This window comes from Pundamilia nyererei, unplaced genomic scaffold (genome assembly GCF_000239375.1).
Source record: "Pundamilia nyererei isolate P.nyererei 1_Seehausen unplaced genomic scaffold, PunNye1.0 scaffold00028, whole genome shotgun sequence".
NCBI lineage: Eukaryota > Metazoa > Chordata > Actinopteri > Cichliformes > Cichlidae > Pundamilia > Pundamilia nyererei.
The window spans coordinates 2,152,106-2,164,281 of NW_005187429.1; the positions used below are offsets into that span (position 1 = coordinate 2,152,106).

Genomic DNA, 12,176 nt, shown 5'->3' on the forward strand with positions numbered 1-12,176 from the left:
TATAAAGCTTTAATGTACATAAAAACCAGCTTCTTGTTTAAGTGAAAATAAATGGAAGGTTGTCTTTTTGCGCTAGTAATGTTGTGGAGTTGTATTTTGTCTCGCATCAATTATATCGTTATCGCAAATTTTCAAATATATATCGTGATAAATATTTTTGGCCATATCGCCCTGCTCTACTGTAAAGTGCAAATGGATCCAATCATCATGATCTCACGTTTACATAAGAGTAGCACTCACAGGGAGACTGTATGATGCTTTGTTAAATACTAAACAAGTTGGGCATTTTTCACTGACTAGGCTAGACAGTTAAAAATCAAGATACTGTATTAACTATTAATTGCATTCATTATTGCAGTAACAGTTTACAAAACTAGCTTCAGCTGCTCCCTTGACACAAGGAATCACTTGTAGCTCAGTAGCTCTGCTTGTCTCTGCTCTGACGATGCAATGCACTGCAACTTTATAAAAAAAACAAAACTGCAAAAGCACAAAAAATAGAACGGGATTAGATAAAACAAAATCTCAAAAAACACAAAAGAAGTGCTTTACTTTGACAGAGCATCTACGGAAGTGAAAAGGTGCAGGTAATGTGTGTTTTAATTGGATGATTCATATAATCATGTTTGCTATTAGCCGTTTACTGGTGGTGCCTGGGCGTGACATGGTGAGACCACCTCATGAACATTAACATCCGAAAGCGGCTGGGCATCGCACCAATCACGGAGAAGAGCAAGGAGCGCGACTGCGATGGTATGGGCGCGTGGTCAGAAGTGACAAAAACTTGTTGACAAGAACAGCACTAAGACTCGGCGACCAATGGGCAGACCAAAAAGGTGATGGATGGACCGAATTAAAGACTATGTGAAGAAGATGGAGGTGGCTTTGCAGAAAAGCGGACCTCGCAGAGCGGGAATAATGCTAGGAGGAAGAAAAAGAAGCTATTAGCTGTTTACTGTTAGCTTGCCAAGTCTGCAGCTTTCCCATCTTTATTTTTTCTTTTTTGGCTCCACAGAAACACTTCTGTTATGTTTTGTGTTCTTTTGCAGCGTTTTTTCTATTTGCTGGGTTTTTGGGGTTTTTTGTTTTTTGTTTTTTTTAAGTTGCAGTGTGTTTGGCACCTCAGAGCCACCGTATATTTCTGACACAAACTCGGATATAATTTTTGGTTCCTGGTGTAATTCTATAAATTAGGTTTTAACTATTAAAAAGTAATGACTGCTGCTTTAGGACAGAGAAGCTCTTAAAGAGTTTTTAGGCCTCAGAAACTGCTGCAGCTGGTGGCAGTGGCCTGGCTGGAGGTGTCATGTTTTCAGGTTTCCGTCTGCCCATCGGTCCTATTCTTGTGAACACGATACCTCAGACATGTCTTGAGGGAACTGCCTCTAAAATGACTTGAAAGGATTCGCTTGAACTCGAGAACAAACTTTGTAAAAAAGGTCTTTGAGGATGCAAATGAGCATGATTGGTCTGCTTGTAGATGAGGAAAAAGAGTTTGAGTTTTAACCTTAAAACCAAATCCGTTAATTTTGGTGTTTTTTAGCAATTTGATGAGTAAAATATTTAAGTAATAAAAGCCTGCTTTAAAAAAAATTTAAAAAGTCAGTTGAAAAAATATTTATATGACCGTTCTTGTGGTTTTCCTCTGGAGGGAAGGCCAAAACCCTCTCAGTGAGAGGCCCTGAACCTACATTTCCCACTTCAGATGCTCAGTTTGTGACAATGATCTTTATCACCTTAAACCTCGAGTGACTGTAAAGATTGTCTTTGTTGCTGGGAGGAAGATGTGTAGAACATGAGGCTTACAATCTGTCATAGCTGTGTTCTGTCTGCTTTATTTTTATTTATTTATTTATTTATTTTTTAAATAGATACAGTTAAATTTCTTTAAAGTCTGTATTACTTTGTTTTACATGAGATGCAGGCTGAAGTGAAGGGTTGGTGGTTGGGGACACCATATCTAGGTTATTCTGTTGTTGTCATGGCAACAGGTGGGGTTGGGTGATGTGATGTGGCCTGATAACTGTCAAGAGATGTCTGTGGTGTTGGGTAAGTGAGCAGGGTAATAATGAATTGGCATAAGTGCATTAGACTGAATTAACCTTCGCTAAACACAGCTGTAAATGGAAGTTGATAAGTTGGAGTTTCACACAGTGTTTTTACTTTTATTTGAAATATGTGTGTTCTGTGCAGGAAATAAATGAAAACTCTGAGAAAAACTCGGATGAAGATGATGCTTTTCAGGAAACTGAGTGGATGGATTTTGCGGAAGGATACTACAGCAGAATGCAAAAGAAGGTAAACCTGATATTTAAAAAAAAAAAAAAAAAAAAAAATTTTTCTCATGCTGTGGATTCTTTAAAAGCACTTTTTTTTGGTCTCCTCTTACGCTTTCATTGTCTTTTCTCCGTCCTCAGTGGCCGTATCGGTCTCGATCTCTGTGCTGCAGCCTGTGCAAGTACTCTTCACAAAACATCTACAACTTCAGGAGCCATGTCTCCCGCTGCCACGGTTACGTCCAGTCCTTCTGTGCGCTGACACCCTGCTCACAGTGCGTCTTCATCGGCCACCCCAAGGTTGTGAAGAAGCACATGCTGTTCTTCCACGCCAAACTCCCTGTGTCAAACACCCAGATACCGCTGCAGAGGGAAACATCTTTACCCACCCATCGTGGAAACGAGAGGTATCAGTGTCGAAGATGTGCGTTTCCCACATCTTCTATCTTTGCAATGAAGAAGCACATTATTCTGAAGCACATGGAGAGTTTGGCAGAGCAGTACATCGGTTACAGGTTGCACCTTCAGGGGAATTCATCTGTCAAAGTGTATTGCTGCAAGATGTGCAAGGTGAACACTGGAACTCTAGACCAAATGTTGCATCACATGCTCATCGAGCCATCACATTATACAGTAAGCACACAAGTGCAGGTTCTGATTTATGAGAATAAGAACTACATTGTTAAACCGACTCCTAATGGGAATGGTGTGTTTGTGACATTCCCAAGTATTGCTCCCAAACCACAGCAACCTCAAATGCTCAATAGTAAATCTTTGGTCTTGCCAAGTAACGGCCAACCTGCTGGGACTGTAGTGACATTACAGCAAGTACAAGGGACTGCAAACAGTACCACTCTGATCTGTGGCCCTGGAACAAACCAAGCTTTCCTGCCACCTCAGGCCTCAGCGCTAGTGCAGCTAGCTAGTGCTGAGGCTAAAGGTTTGCTTCAGCCCGGTGCCACGATAGCCCTCCGAAGTGCTTTGCCCCAAGGACCGCCTATGGTCCACCTTCCCACAGTTTCGAATCTTGCTCTAAAACAGGCGCCAGTGACCTTAACTCCCGCTTCAGCGCCTCCTTCAGCTCCTGCACAACAGACCCCACAAGCGCAGCAGATCCTCCTTCAGTCGGGACTACAGGCGAACGTAGCAGCTGGACCTGGGACTGTACCCAAGCCTGCTGCAGTTACACACAGTTTAGCAACAAACCAAATCGGCCTACAAGGTACTATGTTGACTTCACAGTCTCTGCTGAGTCACCTGATCCCGACTGGCAACAAGGTGAACGGAATGCCCACGTACACTTTTGCTCCCCTGCAAGTAGCAGTGCCAGTCTCTCACAGCACAAGTACTGCCCTCAAGTCAGTTGAACAAATAAATTCCACGCCACAAACTAAGAAATGGATAACCTGTCCCCTCTGCAATGAACTCTTCCCTTCCAATGTCTTTGACATGCACACCGAGGTCGCCCACCAGACAAAATCTTCCTCGTCCAAGTCAGAAAGTGTAGCTGCGCGAGCTGCATTCCTGAAAAAAATGCCTGACAAAACTGTGAAATGTCTAACCTGCAAAATTCTACTATCAGAAAAGAGCGTCTTCCAGCACCTGCTGCATGGCTTGAATTGCTTGTACTGCTCAGCCTTGTTCTTCTCAATCAAACAGCTCATCGAACATGTAAAGCAGCACAATCCTACAAGCAAGGCATACTGTGATTTCCTGAGGCAGAAGTACAGAGTCTACTCAAAGGGTGCTGGAGGGATCCTGTTCCCTTATTTTGACGTTCACACCTCTGCGCCAAGAGAGATCCTTGGTGACGCAGAGGTCAAGCTTGCCTTGGTCACAAGTTCCCTAGATCTGATTTTCTTTAAGTTGCAGCCCAGCAACCACCCGGAAATCTGCTCCGTACCCGTCAAAGTCAACAGCTCCTACTGTCCCTTTTGTGATGAAAAGTTTCAGCAGGAGTCAGACTACTTGCAGCACCTGAAACAGAAGCACTTTGTAGCACCCACTATCCACGCTATTCTCAAGACGGAGGCTTTCAAGTGCATATACTGCAACGGCGTGTACACAGGAAAGGTCACCCAGCAGGCTGTGATGCTCCACATTCAGCGATGTCGTTGTTCACCCAAGCCACAACAACCACCCACACCTGCTGCAGCACCCCAGCCGCCACCAAAACCAGCTCAGCAGGTCAATCAGGCTTCCGGTCTCTACTTCCTTCAAGTACCACAAGGGCTGACTATGAAACAGACATTGACTCCAGCTCGCGTGACTCCAGTTCGCGTGACTCCAGCTCGCGTGACTCCAGCTCGCGTGGCTCCAGCTCGGGTTGCTCCAGCTCGCTTGATTCCTATCGTGCGCCCCACAGAGCCTCCGGAAACCGAAGCAGAGCTGCAGTCGAAGAGGAGACTGGAAGCTGCGTGGCGGGAGGTCCTCGAGGCCAACAAACGAGAGCGAGAACACAGGGCAGCCATGCGCAAGAAGCGAGAGCAGGAGAAGTTGTTGCCTCCGCCAGAGCCCGAAGTTCAGAGCGACACGGCGGTCAAGCTGCTGCTGGAGCCCACCCCAACGGAGCGCCGCTGCAGCGAGGAGCGTAGAGACTTCATATCCAAATACTTCAACGTGAACCCGTACGCGACCAAAGCAGAGACCGAAGAGCTGTGCAAGAGGCTGTCTCTTACCAAGGCGGAGCTGGCGGCGCTCTTCAGCAAGAAACGCAGCAAGTGCATGAAGAGTCTCAAGAGGAACACTGCAGGCATCCTCCTCGGCTTCAACATGGCCGAACTGAGCAAACTCAAGCACAACCTGGTCATCCCGGAGCAGCAGCCTGCCGAATCAGCAGCTGACACGACAGAGGAGATGGAAAGCGGCGAAGACGCACCAGAACCGATGGACGAAAGTGGAAATGAAAAAGTCACAGGTGGGGAGCAGATGGAATGAGCTCAGAAGTGCGTGAAAGTGGAACCTGAAAAAGTGCAAAAATAAAAATAAAATAATGCATTTAAAAGAAGAAAATAAGCTCATTAATAATGACCACGTTTGTGTTAACAGTCATCTGAGAGGTTGATCAAGCATTGTAAATGGATGATGTATAATCTTACATAGAAGCTTACCTGTAACAGAGGGTGGTTTATTAATGTAGCCTTCATTATTAGTGCTTCGTTTGACTTCAGTACATCGTCAGTGGTCCATATTTTTCCACAGAAATGCAAAGCCTTGTGGGAAAGCAGGTCCAAGTGTATTGTCTGATACATTGCATTTAGCTAGATACGATATCTCTTTCCACAATGGTTTCGACTTAAGTGCTTCTGCCTCTTTTTGCTGCTTTTTGCAATCATTATTTTTGTTCATTTGTATTTGGTGCACACCGCAACACAAACAAGCTGATCAAACCAAGTTTTCCCTTTCCATGTTTGTTTGTTTGTTTGTTTGTTTTAACCGGTTCTCACCTTTGCCTTTCGATTTCTGCCACTGGATCTTTTAAGATTACTCACTCCACTTGTCCCTCAACATTTATACAGTTTAAGGAGATTACTATCTTTTTTTTTTTTTCAATTTTTTTTCTCGCCCAGCTCACCAGCTCATGTGGACCTACTGAGATGAATGCTCATCTCCCAGTGTGGAAGTTAATCTTTTAAAGAATGTATAAGTGTTTTGAGTTCTGAACTTGCTGTTGGCCATGTTCCCCGCATGAGCCTTTGTTTTACTTTCAGATTAGATTATAATTTGTGCCATTGTGAAGTCTGCGCATTTCCTCAGATTTGAGGAAATTGTTCGGGAGATTCAGCAGAACCTAGAACGTGTTATTGGGTGTTCCCCGCATCGGTTTTCTGTTTTGTTTTCTATATACTTGTATTTTCTATAAGTCCAAGAGTATAAATATATTGAAATATTGGGAGGCGTTAAAATAAATACACTGTCCAAAGCCACTGTGGTGTAAACAAAATAACATGGTTTCCTTTTACACGAATGGTCCATTTTTATTTTCATTTTGTAATAAAAATGTAATTTTTAATTAAGCTGTGTTAAAGCATCCCAAGGTATGTTTTTATTTTCCTTTTTTCCCCCCTGTGTGTAATTACAAACTGCAGGCCCCTCTTTCTTTTCCTTTTTTCACAGTGAACAAACTGGTTTAAAGTCATAATACAGGCAGTGCATTATGTGTAATAAAAGGCGGACAAGTTTAGAGTCTTAAGGGTGTGTCATCAGTGTTTAATATACCCCAGAGGAACACTGTGGTAACAAGTGTCTGCGCTGCATATTTTTAGTTTTTGAAATGAAACACATTTTTCAACACAATCTATTTGCTCAGCGGTGATTAAGACGTGGTTTGTGCTGGGCTCAGCCAAACGTCTCGTTATTAAATTGCATGCATTATTAAGTTCTGTCCACACAGTGGTGCCACTTTCATAACATGAGAGAGTTATTTGTGAAACAAAAAACATTTTTCCCTGTCCTGTTAATTATATCTCAGTCTCAATCTTGTTATATAATGGTAATCATTTATAATCATGTTTGAGGTTAAAAGGTCCATAATCTGCAAAAAAAGAAAACAAAAAAGCGATAACTTCCTCACCACAGTTCCTCCACCAATTAGCTGCTTTATATCTCATTCTGGTGTATTTCTGCTGACTTTCATTTCCAAGTTCAGGAACCTGAATTTGAACTGTTTAATCTCAGGTTCGTGATCGTTGGGATTTGGTCCAGGATCGAGGGGCCGCTGTAGTTGTTGGTTTGAACGGCCTCCAGGCTCTTCTTGTACTCTACGGGGAGTCCGTGCTGCTCCGCGCCCAGACACACCACCTTACGTGAGACACAGCGTGATGCATACATGAGCAGATATTATGTTAAATATTACGTTTTGTTTTTTGTTTTTTAAAAAAAAAAAGAGATTTGTGTTGCAATGTACAGTAACACTCCCTGGCCACTTTATTAGGTACACATGTTCAGCTGCTAGTTAGTGCAAATCTCTAATCGCCCACCAATCTCATGGAAGCAACTCTGTGCTTTTACAGATGTAGACATGGTTGAAGATCAGAACAGGAAATATAGGTGATTTAAGTGACTCTGAACGTGTCGTGTTGGTGACAGATGGTCTGCTGATCTGCGATTTTCCCACACAAGCATCTCTAGAGTTTACAGAGCATATTCTGCAAAAGAAGAAATTGAGACTCTCTGTGTGAAAATATCTTGTAGAGGTCAGAGGAGAATGAGGAAAATTAAACTTAATGAGTTGAACAACAGAAGGCTGGGAAAACTGTGGCTTGGTCTGATCAGTCTGGAGTTCTGCTGCAGTGTTCAGATGGTAGGATGAAAAATTAATGTAAACAACATGAAAGCATGGATCCATCCAGCCTTGTTTCAACAGTTCACGCTGGTACTAAGGGAGTGGGGGCTATTTTCTTTGCACACTTTGGCCTCTACTGAGCATTGTGTAATGCTACAGCCTACCTGCGTATTGCTGCCTGAGTATGTCGCCTTTATAACCACACTGCAGCCATCTTCTGATGGCAGCTTCCAGTAGGATAAGACACCACGTCACAAAGCTCAAATCATGTCCACTCAAATGACATCCACAGTCACCAGATCTCAGTCCAGTAATGCACCTTTTGGATGTGCAGCTGACAAATGTGCAGCAACTGTGTGATGCTGTCCTGTCAATATAGAGTAAAATCTCTGATGAATGTTTCCAGCACCTTGTTGAATCTGTGCTATGAATAATTAAAGCAGCTCTGAAGAAAAAAAGGATGGTCCAACCTGGCGCTAGTAAGGTGTACCTAATAAAGTGGTGGGTGAGTGTATCTTATTGCATTGCATACTCTAAGAATCAGGGTGTTTTCCTTGCACCTGTTTGTATTGTGGCGAGGGAGGACAGGCGTGGAAGTTGTTCATCTGATACGTCCTGCAGAGCACGGTCCCGTTATCAGTCTCCACTGAGACCTCCAGTGGAGAGTATACACCAGCCTTCACTGCTTCCTGGCTAAAGAAGAACAAAAATTTAAAAAACAAAACAGTTGGTTAAAAGTACACAAATTAACTCAGAAATGGACCAATAGCTGCGTGTTCATGTGTGGCTCTCACTCATCAAGGCTTGAGAGGTGTTCGTTGTTCAAAGTCCAGATGACCCCCCACACTTCTGCGCCTGGATACGACTCAATGGTTGCCACGCCACCGTGCCAAGCATTGTCTATGTGTTCTTTCCACAGGCCAAAGTTCAGTTTGTAGTCCTATACATACACACACACACACACACACACACACACACACACAGAACAATGCCCAGTCATTATGTGGAGATTTGCTACTTCTAATGCTCTTCATCTGAGTGGGAAACACTTTTCTTACCTTTAACATTATCTGCAGCTGGATACAAAGTAACAGCATTTCAACCAAGTCTCTTTGTTTTACTGTTATAATGTAAGAAGGGTGTTGTTTGTGATTTCAGCAGTGCCCCCCCCCCCCCCCTCCCCCGTGAGCTTGTTTTGCTGTTATACCAGAGTCAAACTGCAGTACACCCGAGTCCTGTTATTACAGCTGGCACATCAGAGGAGGAGGTAGAGCAGCAACCTTTATTTGGCCAATCTAAGATGCTAATGCAGGAGGGGGCTGACTCAGTTGTTTTCCATATCCTTCATTCCTTCAAGACTTTTGAGAAATAATAAATCGTCATTTAAACCACTCGTTGACAAAGGAGGGTTGAAAATAACTAGTAAATATCTCCCTCTTGGTACAAACGTGGTTAATGTTTAAATTTGTTTTTGCTAGCTAATGATCTGACACAAACAGGGGAGGTGCAACTCTCAGATGAACTCAGCTTCATCGGCAACCAGTCAAATCAATTATATAAACCACATTTAAAATTTTGGTATGATTTACGATAACTGTACTGTTTAATTTTCCATATAAACAAAAAGGAAGAAGGACTGCTACTGTTTACAGCTAAAGTATATAGTTTTTGATTTTATTATGAGCTCATCAATTTCCTATAGTTTTGAATTTTCTAATTAATTTGAATTTTTATTCAGTTTAGTTTTTTTTTTTTTTTAATTAGTTTCAGTGTCAGTTTTAGTCCTCCAGCATATGAAGGGCATGTGCTGGAGAAACAGAATAAAAACAACTTTTTCAAAGCAGTTGGCTCACAGTCTTGTTGACATCCGAAGTCTCATCGGGCAAGGTGTGAATATAGATTTTTACCAAACTACAAACTACTCAAACTAGGGATATTTTCCACTATGCTTTCTGTATTATTACTTATTATTATTTAGTTAGTTTTCCAAGTTAAGCTTCAGTTTATTAATTTTTTCTACTTTTTATTATTGCTGAGCCAAAAAGTGATTTCCAATGTTTCTTTGTCTTTATTACATGTAATATTTTTGCTTATGTTGATAAATGCCCTTATGACTCAGCATTATTGTACCTACTCTGCGTCCTACATTATAATCAATCTAGTTCTTTTTTATACACACATATACTACAATTATTGCAATTTCCGATTCCCTTGTGTCCATATCTCTTTAAAAAATAATGTAAAAAAGACAGATTAAATTGATAAATTAAGGCTATATTAACCTCACACTGGAAAAACACCTGATTGTACCTTCTACCTAATACTGACTTGATATCATTCGTGAAACATTTTGGACAGGTTATAGACGCACAAATCACTTTTTGGACGACACCTCTGGCTAAAATACCCGAGGTCCAGCTGTGTTCACGTTGCCAGGGAACGAAGGTGATGTCAAAATCACTACACTGTGAACTTGGAGGTGTTCGTATTAACCACTAGAACAGTTAAGACAGAGATTAATACGTTAACAATTTAACACACCGCACAACCAAGCTAAAAAATATGTTTATATTTAATGCAACCAAACAAGCCGTTTCATGGTCCCCGAATCTCTAATAATATCTAAATGTCACAAACTCGATAGCACATCATTGCCAATAGGTGGTTTACAGAAGCAATAATAAAGACTAAATACAATAATAATAAAGCTGTTTTTATTGTACACACCTTCAGGCGACCGGTCTTATAAAATGTCGCCGACGGGTTAGCCAGCTGTAGCCTTTCTTTCAATAAGTTGCTTCCGAAGGCGAAATACAGGAAGAAACCAGCGGCTCCCGACATCTCCATCTTACTTCGTGTGGCTCGAGACCAAACGGGCACGAGGAACCTCTATGCTTCTTGCAACCAATGTTGGTGTGCCGGAGGTGTCGGTTGCACCTGCTTGCCCGGTGGACTCGCGCAGAGCGCGCAGAATACGTAATTACGTAATATATATTTTAAATTTAATCTCATTCCAAGTTTAACAATCTCATACATAAACTCTATATGCTTATGTTATATTATGAATGCATTATTACATTATTATATATTATTTATATTTTAGAGTCGTTTTATTACTTCCGGTTCAAGTAACCCTCTCAGACACAAATAACCACGCCACTATATTTAATGTTAATTAATTGCATTAATTATTTTATTAATAGGACATCGCCATGTTTGTGTAACCTCTTACGTACAATTAGGTGTCTGGAAAACCGGTTTATCCTGAAATGGGTCAAAGGTCAACTATTATCAAATTTATTTATTTATTTTCACAGAAATGTACAACAATTATGGCAATCTCTACAAAAATTCTATTTTCCCAACACGAAATATTATTAGAACAGGCTGAATTCCAACATATAGAAGATAGATAATGAACAGGAAGTACAAAAAACAACAAATAAATAAATAAATAAAAACAGAATAAAAACAAAAAAAACAAATAAACAAAAAAACAAAAAACGTTATACCTTAGGGGTTTTCTAGCAGATCTAGTTCAATAATCACATGATTCAGAACCAGAGCTTGTTGTCCATAAATTTAACAGATGAGAGGAAGAGGCAGAGTTCTTTGTGAAAAGTAAAAAAGGATGGCTTTGTTTTCAGAAAACGACATTTGTGAATGAAGAATTTGCCCATAATAATTATTACATTTAGAACATTTTCAAGCTTCTTTTCTTTTCTTAGAGAACCAAAGATAATATCATTTTTAGAAAATTCAAGTAAGTTTGGAATCTTTGGAAAGAGCCAGTAGTGCACATCGTTCCACAGGGCTTTACAGAATTTACAATTATAAAATAAATGTTCTGTTGATTCAATATCCCCATCACAAAAAGAGCAAGAATTATTATCAATAGCAAAGCGACATCTGAGAAATTCTTTGGAAGGGTAAATACCAGAAGGGATTTTGTATTGGACCTCCTTAGCTTTGGGAGGAATGGGAAGTTTTAGGTAATTTTTTCTGATCTCTTTCTTTTGATCACCGGAGAACAGATGTGAGATGGATTTGGATTGGATCTATAAGGGAAAAAAACATTAGTAAATAATTCCCTAATTTGGGAGGTTTTTAGACTGTTAGCTGTAATGTTATCCCCATTTACCAAGAGTTCAGAGAGGTCAGGGGATCTATAGTCAGGGTTTTGAAAAAGATTATATGCTGTACATAGAATGTTTTGAGGGATAGCCTTAGTAATGTTTTGAAATTCTTTGTTATTTATTTGCAGATTATAATTGGCTCAACTATTATCAAATCCAGACAGAAACACCTGGTTTAAGGAGTGTCAAGAGCATCTGGCTGCAGCCACTGTGGAGCTCCACAGTAACCGGATACACGTGACCTCCACAGTAGCCGGAAGCACGTGACCTCCACAGAACAGATGAAGTATACAAAACAACAGAAAATGAACACAAAAAGCCAAGAGTAAAAGAAAAAGGTAACAATTATAAGAATACACGCAAAAATTCACATACATATATTGTTTTGAAAGCCTTTTTGTTGGTGGAGTCTGATATTGATTGTATGTACATTTCCACATCCTTAAAATAATGACAGAAATATGGTGTTTTGTTAGTAAA

General features: G+C 40.9%; 2 protein-coding genes across 2 annotated transcripts in view; one reads left to right on the forward strand and one right to left on the reverse strand.

Moving 5' to 3' along the window:
* adnp2b (ADNP homeobox 2b) overlaps positions 1-6,468 on the forward strand; it is a 12,335-nt gene extending 5,867 nt beyond the window's left edge. Inside the window, exons 3-4 of the mRNA XM_005728395.1 lie at positions 2,194-2,298; positions 2,418-6,468. Coding sequence (XP_005728452.1) covers positions 2,194-2,298; positions 2,418-5,213 — 2,901 coding nt within the window. The 3' untranslated portion in view covers positions 5,214-6,468. The remainder of the gene's footprint in view (positions 1-2,193; positions 2,299-2,417) is intronic.
* On the reverse strand, positions 6,465-10,514 carry ggcta (gamma-glutamylcyclotransferase a). Its single transcript, XM_005728394.2, has 4 exons — positions 10,288-10,514; positions 8,355-8,500; positions 8,121-8,253; positions 6,465-7,076 (listed from the first exon to the last, which is right to left on the reverse strand). The coding sequence occupies exons 1-4, from the start codon at positions 10,405-10,407 to the stop codon at positions 6,921-6,923; spliced, it is 555 nt and encodes a 184-aa protein (XP_005728451.1). The 5' UTR covers positions 10,408-10,514; the 3' UTR covers positions 6,465-6,920.
* Between the last annotated feature and the right edge of the window lie 1,662 nt (positions 10,515-12,176).

What these genes read in the sequence shown, in the direction of transcription:
- ggcta (XM_005728394.2), bottom strand. Translation starts at nt 10,407, where the DNA reads ATGGAGATGTCGGGAGCCGCTGGTTTCTTCCTGTATTTCGCCTTCGGA. An exon ending in ATAAGACCGGTCGCCTGAAG is followed by an intron (nt 8,501 to 10,287) that starts GTGTGTACAATA and finishes GTGTATGTATAG; the next exon opens with GACTACAAACTGAACTTTGG. An exon ending in CCTCGCCACAATACAAACAG is followed by an intron (nt 7,077 to 8,120) that starts GTGCAAGGAAAA and finishes GTCTCACGTAAG; the next exon opens with GTGGTGTGTCTGGGCGCGGA.